Here is an 18553-nt window from a genome sequence, read left to right on the forward strand (position 1 = left end):
AATATATCCATAACACCAGAGCAATGTTTATATTCTTGGTTCTACAAATCCTTTGATATTGATTTCTTTTTAAAAGACAAACTACAAAGCAGGGAGATCAAGTATCTCCTGAGGTCAGTATAAGTAAAAGTTTGAAATAATAGTTTCATTATGTTGGAATATTTTTATCTTTAAGTCTCTACGGAAGATTCATGTTTCATCAAACATCATCGTAATTAATAAGCCACTTATACATTCAGTCAGTATCAATACCTCAGCGTATGTTTTGGTTTCTTTTCATACAACTATTCTCATTCCCTGAAAAGATTTAGAAAGAGAAATGACCCACAACCCATGGCTTTTATCTGAATGTGAAAGTCCAAGGCAGAAACCATCAACAGCCTTTGATTTAACTGGAAGATCCCCCCCCACCCCCTCCTGCAGTGGGTGCAGTGGCGCTGAATGGAGTCTGTGTTACATAATGAAACTTGATCACAGCAACAACTGACACCTGCAGGTCAGTTCACGCAGCTACACGTATTAAACACGAACGCATTAGCTCTCACTTCCCCTCCCTCGGCTGAACTGCCAATCCAGACACAAGATTGATCAGATAACCTTCAGTTTCTCTGTCCTGACAGCTGCGCAGCCCCCAACCACCAACCCACCCTCCACCTTCCTCTGTGACATTTAACGACCCCGTCATCACACTCCAGGTTTACACTTCATAAACATGCAGAAATGCACGCACATAAAATGAAGTGGAAATTAGCATTATTGGATGATTTACATTCTGCAGAGGGGAGAAAGATTAATAAAAAATATCAGGAACTGTGTGTTGGGCGAGCCGCGTCCGAGCAGAGGGGAAATCTGTGGCAGAGTTTAATCCCGCAGTGACACATGACACTGCAGTTCCTGCTCTTTCTAAACACACTGTTGAAAGGAAAACAACACAAGCGGGCGATATTAAATATGAATATGTGAATATGCAACATACGTCCAACAGCTATTTTCATATGCTGATGAATTTTAACTATATCATTTAGTTGTTGTGAAATGCTCATGACTGTTTTGTTTTATTCAAACAACAGTCAAGTAACTGCAGTTATTGCCAAAAGCCTTCTGGCTTCCTTTAACAACATTATAGTTTGTTATGAACCATTTCTTCAATGTTCACATAGGTTTATGAATGCTGATTAGGGCTCTTAAAATGAATTGTTACTGGAGTAAAATAAATAAATAAATTCAGGAAATTATGTTTCATAATTCATAATTTCTCTAAAATTCATGGTTAAAACCCTAAAGATAATTAGGTACTCCAATGGCTCATCCCATCCAGGTTCAAATCCGACTCGCGGCCCTTAATTTCCTGTCTTTCTTGCAGTGTACCAATCAAAATAAAAGGTATGTAAAGCCCCAAAATAATATCTGTAAAGAAAAAGAGTAGTAACTCCCACTGAGGACAATAATAAACACAATATCGTCTGTTAATTAATCCCAAAAACTGCACTAAAAATACTGTAGTACCGACTCATTTCAAAAAATACCTTTTTATTTAAAATTAGTTTTATTTCGGGATCAAAAGACGTAAAGAAATAAAGGTTGTGAGGGTGATTGAAGATTATTTATATTTAACTGTGATCTGAGTCATCGGGAGCGAAACCCAATCAGAGGCATTCTGGGACCAAAAAGGAAAAGATGTATTCAGAGAATAAACACAGCTCCAGTGGTGTCGTTGGTGGCGGTGAGGCTGGCTGACTCACTGCTCTTACTCCTACCTACAGCTCCATCTGTTTGCATTTGCATCCATTCACACTTGCAGGACTGTAGATAGTGTTGGGAGAGAAATGACGCACCACTCTCAAACTATCAAGTTGACACTGGGGGTGAAAGAAAGAGCTGTGTAACATGACAGTGCCTTTTCTTTTAGGGCCCATTCAACTCATTCAACAGAGGCTGATGTCAGTGAACTCAACCCATCCATCTGTATTCGTTTTTTTTGTCCATTTATAATTATCTTTTACACACACACAGTGACACACACAGATCTCCACCATACATATACTGCATCACCTCACTGCCAGACTCTCTTTTTTCCTGTCAGTTCATGTAAATTCCTCTTTTAATATTATGGTTTTCACGCACTTTATTCACGAACCGAGGATATTAAAGCGATGTGTCTGTCAGATTACAATTTCCATTCATTTTCATATTGAATTTTTCTTGTATCTTTTATCAATTCACTTCCGAGTGAGACTGTAACCCAGAGGAATATCTCCTATTCACCCGCTGCAGCTGGCATCAGTCAAAACAGAAAAATACTGACTTCCTTATTCTGTCTCTACGCTCTCATCTTCACCTTGTTGTGATAAATGAATTAGGTTTCAGCTGCATTCACATCTAAATTCAGTTTGAATGCTTGCTCATATCAGACCTTCTTATCTCAAGTGTTAACACTCATGTTAGGAAGTGACCCACATCTTTCTTTCAGCATTCTAGGTGTGAAATAACCACGGCCCCAAAATGAACTACATACACACATACACACACGTACTTTAAAAGCAACACAATATCTGTACATATGCAGTGTGCAAACATCTACCACAAAAGCAGAACAAACTATGCGCCGAGACACATTAAATGATACTTCAGAAAGTGGGTTTGGCTATACGCACATTATGTTGTTTAATGGCTCTGCCTATTATCCAACTTAGGCCATCTCATCATGCCAATGGCTTGCAGGGAACTATCCTCCATCCTCTAATAGGAGGCCACCACATCACATTGTTTGAACTTGACAAAGATCATGCTGTTGATCGAAACGTTGTTCTTTTAATAATAAAAGTCTGAAACAGAGTGTGCAGGCTCTACGTGTCTCTAATGATGACACTTCAGTGCAGAGACAGAGACAGACACAAACGATACCGTGTGAACCAGAGAGACAAAACCATAATGCATGATCAAAACAAAACTTGATTCTAATCTGATTTTCATTATACTGTAGCATGTGAAATGGTGAAATGCAAATGCATCAGACCCATAAGGTGTAAACAGACAGAGACGCACTATTTTAGAGGTTCATATGTAAAATATGCAAACATTAAAAATGCTGTCTGGATGATCTGATAGGAACCACAATGGGACGAAAAAAGCTGCATAAAATTTGTTAACAAGACCAATATACAGTGACGGTCTGCCAAATCAGCTGCAGAGGAGGATGGTGAACACACACTGGACAGAAAAACCCATTTGCAGAAGCTGTCTAAATGGAAATAAACTTCCACCTGCAGGTTCAAGCAGCAGGCTGTTCAGACATGTCTGACTGTAAACATAATCCAGATCCATTGTTAGACATACGGCCTGAATGAGCCACATTAACACCTTACTGTAGACCACACGGCAGAGTTCATGCTCAACTGGTGTCAAAGCTGAAGTCAAGGCCAAAAAAAATGTTGCTGCACCATCAGTTGGCAAAACAAGCGCCTCAAACTTGTATGTGAGGAACCTCTGAGGTGAGACGAGCCGTGGCGTTGCTTGTTGACAGCGAGCGTCGTCTGGGGAGCCGGTGCTGAAGCGACAGCCGTTTTCATGCCTGTTCAAGTCGGCTGCAGCCAGTCACACACATGAATACTGTTCCTTTATACTCAAGATCCTCTTTTATTTCTCCCCCGTAGGAAACACACACACAGACACTGTCCAAATGTGGAAGGTCAGAGTTTGTTGCCAACATATTGTGCTGTTGGAGAGTTTCCCTAGAAAGAAGCTGAATCTGAGTTTTTTTTCTACTGCAGCACTAAATCTCACCACAGCAACCCGGGTAATAGTGTCCCAGAAAATGAGTGTGCACAAAACTCCATATTCATAGAATAGATCATTCAAGATTCATCTGTTGTAAATTATTTAATGGCTTTTCCTTCCTCTACTCCTCAGGATTCCCAAATTTGAAGCAAAAAATAAAAAATAAAATAAAATATCACATTAAAAAAAGAGAGAAACAGATGCGAGGCACACACACTGGCTATTAATCTCTCCCCTGACACTGTTTGGGTATGAACGAGTGAGGAGCGACACACTGAAACAGAGGGACGTCACAGCCCCTCATCAGGCTGATGGATGAGGTTTGCAGAGTAGTTCACTGTTGGCTAAACCATCACTCACATCTCCTCCATCATCCCTCAAAGTGCAGCGAGTACTGCAAGAAGCCAAGCTAGGCGGCCTCTGCAGGAGACTCCCACTCAATCACACTGTGTTATTTCTCTGTGTCTGCTTTTTTCTTTCTGTTCTTTTTTTTTTTTTTTTTTTTTAATAATCCAAAACAGCCCGCAGCACAGTATCATGATTAAAATTACATCCCTACTTCAACATGCTCCAGGTTGGGGTTACTGATGGATTATGAGAATTAATATTGCAAATTGCAAATGAAACGTCCCCAACGGTGGCCGCACACCGAGTCACGCAGCATCGTGTAACAGGGCGGCAACAGCCTGAAAATTAAAAGTCGTATGTGTGTCCGATCTGTCTTAAAAGCCTTCAGCCATGTTGACAAGACACACACGTTAATGAAACGTTCCCAAGGATACGGACGATTCGGTGCAATTTGCACAGGGGTTCCTCACCATCGCAGTGCTTTTCAATGTCCACTGAGGGCTAATTGGAGCGTGGGCAAACTGACCAGAGTGACAGGCTCCATGAAGTCAGTGGAAACCGGGACCAGGCAGCACCACACAGTCCTGCAGGCCCATCATGCAAGCATAATAAACCTACTCTGATATTCTTGTAAAACATTCAAGACACCGAATATTCAAATGTTTACAGAATTGGGATTGTCCAGTTTACAGTAAAAACACAAAAGCTTCAATTAGAAACAGAATATAATATGTTAACATGCATTGACTCATCTACCATGGAGGCTACACTGTAATTAATGGGTGAACAATTAAGAGGAGGACCATGAACTGTGAAAATGTGATTCACACCTTTTTAATATATGTATTGAAAAACAGATTCCACACCTGCTCGCATCACGTTTATTCTACCTGATGGGTTCCTGGAAAAAAATGCAACAGTCACGGCCCAGCAGTTTCCAGACATCCATTCCAGGAGCAAACTTTGTGCAGCGTTAAGTTTTTCTGGGTGGTAATGAAAAGAAGTGCACACCGACCCTCGGTTGGCAGGTTATTAGGTCCACCTTATTAAAACTAATGCAGTCTTGTCCAACAGTCCTGCAGCAATTCTTTAGCAGAAAGCTGCTGATATAACCTCACTGTCATTTTAGGGCCTGCAGTTTGCAGCACTGTTGAAGTTTACCTCATTATTAGAGAGGACTCTCACTTTGTCTGACCTCATTTATACCAGTGAAATAGGCGAAATAGGGGAAACGTCTCTTTAATTCAATATAGCTATAGCAGCACAAACTTTAGCCTCAAAATGATCACAGACATGCCTCTCTGAAGCAATGTCAATAAAAGCTGAACATTAAATCTGTCATGATGGAGGATTTATTGCAAGACTGTCATATCAGACTGCAATATTTTATTTAGCTATGTTTACCTAATACACTGCCAACTGAGTGTATGACTCACTTGTTATGGCCAGTAAAGTAATGAAGTAATATCTTTAACAGTGGGTGTTTTCTTGCCAATCCTCCAACATTCAGCGTCTATTTATATCGGATTGTTTTTAAGGTTTTGGTGTCAGCAACGCAGAGGAAGATACTTTTTTTTAACACATCATTATCACATGCAGCAAAGACTGATGACCCAGAGATAATCATAATCAAAATAGACATTATCATCACATTGCTTTGTTTCCTGGATGTTAGTGCCACATATTAACAGGGGCGCCTAGAGATCTGGTACACTGTTTTAGTGGATGTTGGTGCAGTAGTCTTTATTTCGTAACCTTTAATCCCCTGGTGTTTATTTTGTTATTTTATGGTTTGTAGTAATCAAATCCTGAGGGTGTAAACATGTTTTCAGTCTTATCAGACTTTGCCACACCTTGGATGCCTTGATGCCCCCCTCCCTCCCCCTCTTTACTATTCAATTATCAAGTGAATCAGACTTTTATATCATGTGTTAGGTAGCTAAGCGAAATTTAAGTTGTGTTAAACAGTCACGGTGACTTAGGCTACTTCTGAATGACAATGTCAATGACAATGTTTTTTTGGACTTGATCTGCGTAAAGCTGACTTGGATTGGAGCAGTGGAGCAGATTTAACCTGTGTTGAGTTTAGCTTTACTTGAAGAGCGGTTACCGTTTCAGCGAGGAGGGCCAAGACATGCGGGGTTTCCTCAGCCCGGGTCGCAGCTTCTCCAGGGTCCGGTTGCGGCACAGGTAGCGCTCGGTGTCCGAGTTGAAGCGCTGTTTGATCCGTATGTGAGTCCTGGGCTGTCGCCACAGATGTTTGGGCGGCTTGGCGAGCCCCGCTCCTTCTCTGCTCAGCGTGGTAGTACACTCCATTTTTATTTAGATTTGTCTCTTTTCTTTTCTTGTTTTTGTACTTTTTTTTTTTTTTTGAATGACTGTTTTCTTGTTTTCAATTGAGATGAGGAGCAAATAAGAGCGGAGAGAAAGTAAGAGCGCGGAAAACAGACCGACTGCGAGTCAGAGGAGGAAACCGCGTTAACGGAGTGAGAGCGTCATGGTGCTGCTGCTGCTGCTGCTGCTGCTGTCCACGAGCCGGAGTGCTGAAACCAGGCAGTCAGCCGCGCGCTCAGGACCCTCTCTCTCTCTCTCTCTCTCTCTCTCTCTCTCTCTCTCTCTCTCTCTCTCTCTCTCTCTCTCTCCTGTCTGTTCTGTATATCCCTCCTTCACTCAACGCTCTCTGTCATCCCTTGCTCTCCATCGTCATCATCTCACCTCCTCTCCTTTTGGTCAAAATTTCAACTTAATTCTTCTTTCCCCAATTTGCAGCTCTTATAGAAATCTTAACCCACCTGGATAATTCACGCAATATCAACACATTTTCCAGAGATATGGATGGATTGAGAAATGACATGCTCAGAGAAGTAGACGAGAAAAGACCTCCACACAACCAGGGGTCCTATAGGTGTCTGAAGTTGTTTTGACACAGTGGGTCAAGTTATCCACCCATGGACATTATTTGAAACAATGGCACCATGAGACTGAAGACTTCTCCACAGGTCCCCACCAATAAAAAGTCATGCTGATTTTGTTGGGGCTCTCGATCAGAGACCATTTCAACATTCAGCCACCCACTGAGGGGCAACAACCACATTTTAATTAGAAGGTAATCAGAAGTGAAAAGTCAGAAGCAACCAGTAATTTCAGCCGAAGTCCTAATTGTAACATGCCGTGTCACTAGATTTGGCTTAGCTGTTTTCATCACAGCAACTCGAGAAAATTATATATTATAACTAAATTTAACTGCTAACTTTAATGGGCCATGGTACATTTTATTTACTGGGTAGTCTACCACCAACAGGATGTCAGCCCCAGGCTCTGTATGAGGTGACAGTTCCTCTCAGAAACAACAAAAAAAGATTAAAATCAACTACACAGTCTCTTTCACTGTCCTATCAGCTGCGGCATGATAGGCCCATATTCAAATAAGTCTGCTTTACTAGCACAGCAGGAAGCAACAGCAACATCGGCCCGTTCAAATTACTGGATGTCACCAAACCCACTGTTTACCAGCCTGGAGGAAAATCTGGGCTATATCATTAGCTAATAAGCTGTTTATCCAAAAAAAGGGGGGTTTTATCTCTAAAGTAAATCATTGTTATGTGACAAGAGTCAAATAATCCTTTGTCATTATGGTCTGGACGGCACACAACGTGTCTAAATGTCTCACCATGAATACAGTCAAAGTCTTTTTCCAAAGAGAAGGGGGAGATACAGTGGTGTACTCAAAGAGGTAGGGTGACACACACACACACACCATGACCTTGCAGTGATCTCTTCGTGTTCCTGTAATTACGAGGCATTTTTTATAAGAAAGCTTTCATTGTCACCTGAAACCACAAAACACATTCCCCCTAGAGCTGTTGGCTTTACTGTTGGTCAAAAAGTTTCAGTTCATCAGACAGAAACCCTGCTGTTTCCTCGGTGTCCACCTGGACTAAACCGAACACTGACATACAACAAAGAGACTGAGAGCTAATGAGCTGAGGTAACTCTGCCCTGCTGACCTTAGAGAGAAAGAGAGAGAGAGAAAGAAAGAAAGTAAGAAAGTAAGAAAGAAAGAAAGAAAGAAAGACAGAAAGAAAGAAAGAAAGAAAGAAAGAAAGAGTCTATAATTATTGGATTTTCACTTGACTGATCAACCAAATATCCTGCCTACCAGAATAACAACGCCCAAGATGATCTGCGATAAACACAAGAAGCCTTCCTTTGAGATACATTTTTCACAAGATAATCAGCAGAAATCTTTACTGCACTAATGTGAATTAGTGTTAATCGAGCAGGAGAACCAACAGCATGAACACTTACTAACCAGATGTGCATTATTCACCCACACATCCATCAAAGCATCACACAGCTCCATCTACACAACACATCAGGTTTCCTCAGTATTCATATTCAGCCCATTAAACCATTAAAATAATTCCTCCCTCCATCCTGTTGCACTTTCTGTCAGCCTGACCATCGTCGCCCCCATCTTCCCGAACACAGCTCATTCATTAGAAATGTGATATAGACACAGACATTTGTTGTTCTGCAAACCCTCCCACGCATGAAGGAGGAGCTCATGAAGACGGAGAGAGAGAGAGACAAGGAGAGTGATACAGTGTTTGTGTTTTACTGACCGGTGCTCATCGTGGCTGGCCAACGCTTTGCTGTACAACACTTCCAGTCGTTCCAGGGGCAGGCCGTGTGCTCCAGACGGACGTCGGGCGTCGAGCGGGCGATCCTGGCAGGAGTGTCGTCTCCACAGTGGAGGAAGCAGCAGCGGGCCGGAGAAACGCCGCCGCACGGCCTGCTGGGCCACGGGGAGAGACTCCCGACGACCCTGCACCACGAGAGAAGTGGAAGAAGAGTATGAGCGCCCAAACTGACAGTGCTGTCCAGAGATAATACACAGGATTAATGGAGTAGGACTTAGAAACCATTATTTTGTGCAATTCAAATTGTAGTAGATCCACCTGGTTGATACAGCCTGAGATAAACATCGATCCTGCAATCAATTTATTATTGAAGAGGCCGTTCTGGAGGCTGCAGTTTGTTTACAGTGCTGTTCAATTGTACTGAATTATACACATACTTTAACCAACTTCAATTATATTAGTGAGCCGACAAAATATTTGTAATAGCAGAAACAATAATGTTCCCAAACAGCTTTTTTTTTGCTCATTTGCTCATTCGCTGATTCACCTACCTACTTCGACATTCAGCAGAATAATCTTTATTATTACTGATATGTTTCATATGGCCACCAAGCAAATTGTGTAGTCTATCATATAAATTAGTGAACAGCGATACAAACTAGAAAAAACATTTCCAAGAATGGAAATGGTGTGAATGCTGGAAGCAATGCTGAATGAGCTGAAGAAATTGTTGAAAGAAAGAAAGAAAGAAAGAAAGAAAGAAAGAAAGATTGAAACAAGAGAGAAAAAAGAAAAGGACAGAAAGAAAGAAAGAAAGAAAGAAAGAAAGAAAGAAAGAAAGAAAGAAAGAAAGAAAGAAAGAAAGAAAGAAAGAATCAAACAAACAAAGAAGTAAAAAGACAGAAATGGAGTGAAAGAAAGAAAGAAAGAAAGAAAGAAATGGAGTAAAAACAAAGGAAGAGAAAAGGAGTAGAAAGAAAGAAAGAAAGAATCAAACAAACAAAGAAGTAAACAAACAGAAATGGAGTGAAAGAAAGAAAGAAAGAAAGAAATGGAGTAAAAACAAAGGAAGAGAAAAGGAATAGAAAGAAAGAAAGAAACAATCAAACAAACAAAGAAGTAAAAAGACAGAAATGGAGTGAGTGAAAGAAAGAAGGAAAGAAAGAAAGAAAGAAAGAAAGAAAGAAAGAAAGAAAGAAAGAAAGAAAGAAAGAAAGAAAGAAAGAAAGAAAAAGAGAGAGGGGGATGATAGATAGAAAGAGGTAGATGGATGGATGGATGGATGGATGGATGGATAGAGAGGGAAGGATAGAAAAAGTTACGTAAAATACAAATGAAGGAGTAGAAGAAAGAAAGAAAGAAAAAAAGGAGACAGAGGGGTTAAAAATAGGGAGGGGGATAGATAGATAGATAGATAGATAGATAGATAGATAGATAGATAGATAGATAGATAGATAGATAGATAGATAGATAGATAGATAGATAGATAGATAGATAGATAGATAGATAGATAGATAGATAGATAGGACACATGTTAAAAGCTGCATCCTATGTCCCAGGCTCCACCTGTAATTGTACTACTATTAATAGAGTTGGAAAGACTAAACGTCTGAACTTCAATTCATGAGAAAAAAATTAATTGTTGGAGATGTTTACATCAAAAGTATAAAATAATTGAGAGCCTGATGAATTTGAGCTGAAAACCTGTGTGTGTGTGTGTGTGTCTGGGTGTGTGAGTCTGACGGTCTCTCTGTCTGCGTGTACATGTGCAGAAAGTAAAACTGTTGATAAGCGCCACAGAACTCCTCTCTCCCTAATGATCTGATTGATTACACCTGTGTGGCAGCCTGCCCTCAGAAGTTACCATGGCGACTACCATGCTTACATTTTACTGTGTGGAACAGTGTTGTGTTTGTGTGTTTGTCTGTTTGTGTATGTGTGTGTGTGTGACTGTGTGTGAGTGTCTGTGTGTGTCTGTCTGTGTGAGTGTGATGCCTGTGTTTGTGCGTGGACATCCTCTGTCAGTCTGGTTTATCATGTGTGTGTGTGGGGCTGTGTTTAAAAACATCTTAACGAGCGGCCAGGCTGCACCTGCACTGTTCTAGACTTTGATAACGAGCTGGCCCCAACAGCTGGACCAACTGCACACAGGGCAGAGCAGAGCAGAGAGATTTGAGCTCTGAGCAGCTTCCCAAAACAGCCCATAAAAAGAGAACCGTAACTCTTATCAGAATGTGGCCATCTGACCATCTGGGCAAGCAGACCTTCCTGAGCGAGGCAATGTGCATTAAATGTTTGTAGGGCAAAAACTTTTCTCAGGGTCGCAAGGTAGAAAAGGGGGGCATTTCTGCTTTTCTAAAAAAATCAGCTCCTACTTTTCTATTGAAGTGGATGAGCCACTGGAGCGGGTCTAGCTGGACAATTAGGCTCACAGAGACAATTCTGTAAGTCTGTCTGCTGTTTTGAACACATTAAATGAGACACAACAAGTGTGGCTACAAACCGGTGAGGAAATCATGTGTCTAGAGTTTAATTTGTGGCCGTGCTGGCAATTTATCCAGAAAAAATCCTGAATGTTTTTTCGATCCCTCTCACTCTAACGATGATGTCACTCACTCTGACCCAACCCCATACACACTCATTGAAAAGTGTGAAATTTGTCAGAAATCCTCATGTGCTTTTAAAGGATTTATCTCAAAAACGGTACAAGCTATGAAAAAGTTGTAAATACAGGATGAATACATTAGAAGTTTGTCTACAGCTCAGAATTTGAATGAAGTCTCTAGCTGAAAGTATGTGGACGCTTTAAAGGCTGAAAGAAGTAAGAAGATTTGAAGAGTTTCAAGACTGTTCCAATGCATTCTCTATGGGGAAAAAGAAATCAGAAATAGTTGAATATTGCAAAAAGTATGAATAGTTGAAAAGAGAAAAGACATAGCACACCTGTCCCGAAAAGGCTGAACATTTTGATATTTGAATTGTTGAAATAGCACAAAGTATGAAGGACTAGTTACATGACGAAGAAAGGCAGAAAATGGCCGAACCGAATAACAATAGTGTGAATGCTTCCAGCATTCACACTAATTAACGAGAGGTCCATAAATAAAAGATTGGAGATGAGACTTTAGTGTGCAGAAACGAACGATGGACGTTACCATATGTTTCCAAAACATCACTGTTGATGCATGAATGCATTATACATACATAATTTATTTTCCTGCCATAATACATTTTCTCACCAAGAAGATAGTTCAACAAATAACTTGGAGAATCGACAATGAATCAACCTGTAACTCTGGGACATGTGGCGCTGTGGGCGCTGCAGGTGTAACACACTTTTCACATCTGACACTAAGTAAGCAGTTTGTCTTTTTGCCCGAGCATTAAATTGGCCTCTTTTGCATTCGCGCTCCTTGCAAATCCATGTCACATCCACACTGAAGCAGTTTAATGGATAGCAGCAATGAGAGACGACAGGTGGAGAGACAGCAGCTTTGTCTGCCTGCATGAAGGTGTGTGTGTGTGTGGGTATGTGACCAAAATGACATCGCCCCATTAAAAAATACCAAAAGAGATTGAAGCACCTAAGAAAACACAGACACCCCTGAAAACCCATGTCTGTTGTGGCCGAGCCCCCGACAGCTCAGACCCCCTGTGTCTTTGTAATCGGTGCTGCAGCAGAGTTCAAGAAGTTGTCACCTGGAGCTTCAGTGAGAACTGAGTTATTGATCTGCTTCTCTACTGGCTACAAAAGTTTTTCCCGACCGGTGCTGCCAAGCATCAAAAAACAAACGTGGCATCCATCCCGTCAGACACAGTCTTTGTCTCCAGCGCTACTGGATATCGAGCTGACATTTTATTCCTGAGCTTATTATTTTTGAAAGATGTGTTTTTCTCCACCTGCTGCACCATTGATTATTTTCTCCCCGTCAATACAAACAAAGTCAGTCCAAACAGAGTGTTTTAACCCATGTATTGCAAATAATGCTCTGCAAAATTTAATTGTTGACTTAAGCGAGCATTTAAGTATTTATACCTGATTCAAATATAAAGCTGGACCCTCAGACTGCAGGAGGAGACGTGATATTGTTTAAATACGGGGATGATGATGATGACGATGATGATGCACCTATTCAGACTGTCTCTTCTGGAAGATGCTCATGTTCTTGTAACAAGACAGAACACAACAAGTCAGTTGTGTAACAAATGAAAAAAGAGACATCGAGAGGGACGATCAAACACTTTCTCCCCTCTGCACAGCTGGTTAACCACAGTGTGAAGAGGGTTCGATTGTCAGACACAACTCCCCCAATCACACACAGGAAAAGTGTGTGTGCGTGTTTGTTTTCCAAAGCTATTCAACTGTCGGATAAGCAGCTCCGATAACAATATTACACTGGCGTACGGGCAGGGCTAGCGCTGCATATAGTATAATAAGGTTGGACTCCAGGGTAGGACCTATAGTGCCCATGAGCCTGACCTCACTTCAGAAGCATTTTATACTTGTGCTTGTTGAAGGAGTGAGTAATTGGACCACGAGTTGAAATAGTTCTATAGGCTGCTGTCGAACAAAAATGAAGCTCATCTTTAAAGCACAGACAGATGAGACAGAGCCAGAGTATCGAGTGTCAACTCCTGAAGCAGACTGTGTGTGATAAGGACACTCCACAACAAATGGACCTTGAGTTGAGGCCAGGAAGCAACCATCAATCTGGACATTGACTTGTCATCAAGTTGAAGAAGTTGAGGGACTCGTATGGTCGCCAAGGCAGCCCAGGCCCGGGAATTAAACCGCAAAAAAAAAACAGAGAATAAACTTCTTAGTCTTTCATTATATCAAAATATAAAGATATTTCACTCCTTGTTACGATCTTTTCTTCCATCCAGCCGCTCATCTGTCACAACTCTGTTCTCACCGTCTGTAGCCTTTGGCTTTTAGAGCCGCCACGTTCAGTTATATAAAAATAAAACCTGTAAGAAAAACCCAACAACGACCTGGTTACCTATGCACACCTAAATACCATGCTGGTTTTTGGGGTTGACACACACATACGTAGCCTATTACAACCATCCAAACCTGAAAGAGGTTACTAATGTACTAACAAGAACATACTGTGGTGGCTGCCTGTGGCTCAGGAGATAGAGCAGGTGATTCACTAACCACAGGGTTGGAGGTTCAGTCTGCAGCTCATCTTGTTCATGTGTCAAAGTGTCCTGATCCCCACTTAGCTCCCTTGTGTGGCAGCTCCGTCGCTATCAGTGTGTGAATAGGTGAAAGACAAACTGTGACTTGTTGGTTTAGGTAGAAAAGTGCTATAATAGTACAATGCATTATCATTTAATCTTCTCACTGGCACAGACTTTTGTTTTTAGTGTCACTGACTCAAAACGAAACTTCACAATCAGAGATACCATCATCTATTTATTTTTGCTCTTTCCCAAGCATTCATCTGATAATTTCTCTCTAAAAGTTGTCATTTTGTTGCGTATAAAGCAGCCCATTGACGTTTGCTTCAGCATTTTCTATTTCTCACCACATTTTCCTCCAGCCAATCAGCAGCAGAGAAGGAGCAGCTGGCTTGAGTTATCACCTGGCAGATCTCCCACCATGCCACAAACAGGACGTGAGAATGAGATGCAGGCAGTAAGACTGGCATGTGTGTGTGTGTGTGTGTGCGTGTGTGTGTTCAGACAGGACGGGAGATTCTCAGTAGGCATCTGCCTCGAAAAAAACCAATGAGCTGACGGCACTCGTCTTCGCTGCACACCTGTCCGTTAATCAAGAGCACAGCACAGAATCGATGCTCACGACTCTCAACTCCTCCTAAACTGCCTGTTGTATTTTCAGTGTGGTGGGACTCAGTGGGAGTCAAACCCCAAACCTTAACACCTTTCAACACTCTGGTAACTGAATCACACAGTCATTACTGCGCCAGCATCTGATTCTGCTGTACCTTTGTGCTTAAGGCTGTTAAAAACAGTCTGTGCCTCTATGTGTGATTTCTGAGCACTGCAGTAAAATTGCAGTCCTATAAATAAGCCTCTCCTCGTTAATACTGAGGGACCGGCACCTAAACCTGATGTTTTAGGTCGCCAAACAGTTTCTTTTGTCGAACTCTACTTCATTTATTGGTTTAGTCAGTGACAAATGTGTTTAATATAACATATCATGACATAACACTGTGTAGATATTCATGGTTTCCAGAGGATAAATCCTGCTGATGCTCATCTCTTAAAAGTTTAACTGTTAACTTTGTCATCGAGGTTGTCCTCCGATTCTGCACTCAACACATGTTTGGAGATGTGTAATGCTTTAGAGTTGACAGGTCTGTTTGAAATAACATGACATTTATGGCAAGATGAAAGTGGTAAAGGAAAGAAGAGGATATATACTGTAAGGAGTTACAGGATCTTACAAATGACTGGAAATTTCAAGTGCATGGCCAAAATGTGAACAACCAGTGCTAACCACATCCCACACTGATGATGTCATGTTCGACTGAAACACCATGCCAACGAGCAATAAATGCTCTAATATATCAATCAACATGAAAAAGCTCACTTTCAAGTTCATGCTTGAGTCTGAGCAGAACAGGTTTAAACACTTTTTCATGCATCACTACATGAAAACACACAACAGTCATGATTCAATCACAGACCCTTCACTGTGCACACCCATCCATGATAGATTTATCTAAGAAGCATCTTCTTCTGCCAGTCTGGGACAGTTGGATTGTTTTATTATACTCTACTCTGTCTGCCCAGTTGGCAAAATGATCCAAGTGGAACAACCCATTAGCATGCCTTCAATCTGTTGCAGCAAATACAGATTTAATTTAGCTGTAGCTTCTCAAGCAAGTCACAATCTAAATTCATATCCATTTATCGTAATTATAGCTCATTTACATATTTATTTGTCGTCTTGGGTTTGTGATTTCATGAATCTTTTTCGCTCCTTTAATGTGTCTGACACTCTCTTGCTCTCTTTTTTTTATTTTTGTAAATTTAGCCTGTTGTGTAAATGTGGCAGCTGTCCTCCACTGCAGTCGATCTTCATCACAGCTCTTATGTCACAAAACAGATGCTTTCAATTTGGTCCTGGAAACTTTCCACTGCTCCTCATCATTTTCTTACAACACTTTACAGAAGGTCCATATAACTCAGCGTCTGTGCTCTGAACAAACAGCTCAATCGGTGTCAGGGGCGTTTTTTTACCTAATCAGGCGGCGAGGCTGTGTAACATTTACGACTGGTCTGTTTCCTGTTATCAATAGGAGTAATACTATATACTGTAGAAAGAATACTGGTTGAGATAGAAAGAAAACAAAAACGAGTGAAGGTTTTCTGCCATCTGAGGAGGCAGCGCCAAATAGTGTGTATTAGTATGTGTGTGCGTGTGTGTGTGTGTGTGTGTGTGTGTGTATGTCGAGTGCCAACAGCTCAGGCATCTTCCCACTCTGACCATAGTTCATCTTACAAGTTTAACGCAGCAGTTATCCCACAGTCCACTGGGCTCCCATCTGCTCCACCCAGCATGCACTCACTAAAACGCTGTGTGCTCGTACATTAAACACATATGCTTACACATATAGACACACACAGCTTGTTGTTTCACCACACACACACACACACACACACTCAGACAGCACACTGACACAGATCGGTGATGTAATCAGAGACGATAACAGCATTTCATTACGACATGTTGATCTTTCATTAAATTATGAAAGCAATCAAAGCCCGTCGCTGATTTCCTCATCAGGAAAATGAATATGAACTCATCATAAAGACGAGAGGAGCAGAGCTGCATGGATTAAACCTCCCACTGTGTCTGTGATGACATGTGAGTGTGAACAGCAGAAGGCCAGAAGCTAAACCTGTAACATTCACCTGTAGGTATAATGAGTGTAAAGAGCATGATTAGCTCGTCTCCATGAATAGAGTTAGTCTCCAATCAACCGCGTCCTTTTTCACCCTATAGGTTTGTGTGCCGTGATTAACTCTGCAGGAGGACAGAAGGCTGAATGTTTTCACCAAAGAAGTTCACTTGGAGAGCAGTGAGTGAGGGGGAAACTCTCAGCTCAGTTTCTGGAAACTTGTCTGTGATGATAAATATGAGAGTGAGTCACAAGTCAAGAGTAACTTCTACAGTCATTGTGAACATTCAACACCAAAAACCATGGATTGGAACATAATTGTGCAAGAAGACTGTATTTAGTTGTATTAGCTTTTACATTGCAGAGTTATGGATTTTATTGTAAATATACGTATATATATAATTTTAATCAGCATCTGATATGAGTATGACCTGCTTGTGGGCAAGCTGAGTGCGTTTCTGTAACTTTTGAACCCAATCAGCACACGCCCTTGAAAACGGATTTGTGTCCTAGTTTCTACATCTACCTGACAAATTAGGCAAAACAGTGAAGCAAGATCAGCCTCCTGTGGAAAGGAATAATTAGAAGGCATCATTATAAAGCGCTTCTACTGTAGCTTTTCAACAAACCACAACAGATTTGACTCTGTTCATGTTCGTGTGTGTGTGTGTGTGTGTGTGTGTGTGTGTCCCTTGTGTCTTTATTAACTGTGAACAAAGCCCTGAAGTGGAGATAAAACTTTAATGGCTGTGAAGTAATCCAACTCCAAACCCACTCATCATCTGACAGAGACACAACGTGACGCACAGCTGCAGAGTCACACTGAGGTTTGGATCTCACGTACGACTTATCAGCAAAGTAAACTGCAGGCTTGATAAGACTGGTAAGAGGGTGTGTGTGCGTGTGTGTGTCTGTGTGTGTGTGTGTGTAAGAGGAGAAGCCATGAATTCATTTACCTCAAACCGAGACATTGGTGTTGGTTAGATGTTGCAGCAGAATGGCAGCAACTAAAAACAAAGATGAGAGGAGAATGAGAGGTAGTTTTTAAAATGACATCCATCACAGTTTTGTCAAAAGACATTGAGACACATTGATCATCATGCAGAATATTAATAGAACTGGTTCAGTCTTAGAGAAAACAAAAGAGACCGATAATGTCTCAGAGGACGAGACGAAGAGAGATCTTCTGTTTTTTCTCATCATCTGTAACTTCACTATCTGCTGTTCAAATACAAATTATACTCCTCAAATCAAACTCACTTTATACTTTTACATTAGCAAAAGCACAGAGCATCAATAGGAACTTATAATAAAGATTTAAAACAACAAACAAAGAAGAAAAATGTGGTTTAAAAGGCCTATAAAAGACAAACATTAATGGCTCTGACTTATCTATTAAGAATTCATATGAGTCATCATCAACACCACCTGGCATTACCATGTGATTGAGTGAGTGATGAAGGGTGGATGGATGGATGAGGATGCCAGAGACACCACAGAGGCTAAAAAGCTTTTTCTGCCCAGACAGAAAATGAACTGGATACAAAGCACTTTTATTACTTTGATGGGCTCATTTATTGATTTTCAAGCCACACACATACCACTCAGCAGGCAACAAACATTTTAGTACAATACACACACATTACTCTACACACTTGACAGCATGGACAAAAAGCGTGGTGTTGTCTTTTGAGCCAGATTAAATTAGGAGACACTGATGTCCTTTCTCGCTTCATATGAGGGATAATAACTCATAAAATGGTGGATGAACTGCACTTATGTGGAGCTTTTAACCCGAGATCAGTACAAAGTGCTTTCCAACGTGTCAACACTGAAGCTGTGCCCGCCATTAAGGACGCTGACGTCTTCTTCGGTATGTTTGTTTGGACTTTAACAACATGGCTGTGA

At 41.1% G+C, this 18553-nt stretch overlaps 1 protein-coding gene across 4 annotated transcripts in view; it reads right to left on the minus strand.

The window, feature by feature from the left end:
* LOC146988925 (3',5'-cyclic-AMP phosphodiesterase 4C-like) overlaps nt 1-17656 on the minus strand; it is an 85000-nt gene extending 67344 nt beyond the window's left edge. For 2 of the 4 annotated variants that reach the window (XM_085774711.1, XM_085774709.1), the window contains exons 1-2: nt 17602-17656; nt 8751-8953 (exon numbers count right to left, since the gene is read on the minus strand). In XM_085774711.1, the coding sequence (XP_085630837.1) occupies nt 8751-8953; nt 17602-17616 (218 nt within the window). In that variant the 5' untranslated portion in view covers nt 17617-17656. Of the gene's footprint in view, nt 1-6235; nt 6457-8750; nt 8954-17601 lie in introns of those variants that run through there. The other 2 variants (XM_085774712.1, XM_085774710.1) reach the window with 1 other exon arrangement.
* Between the last annotated feature and the right edge of the window lie 897 nt (nt 17657-18553).

The sequence above is a fragment of the Trachurus japonicus genome, chromosome 4 (genome assembly GCF_045865225.1).
Source record: "Trachurus japonicus isolate A0001 chromosome 4, Traja_1.0".
In the NCBI taxonomy this organism is placed as follows: domain Eukaryota; kingdom Metazoa; phylum Chordata; class Actinopteri; order Carangiformes; family Carangidae; genus Trachurus; species Trachurus japonicus.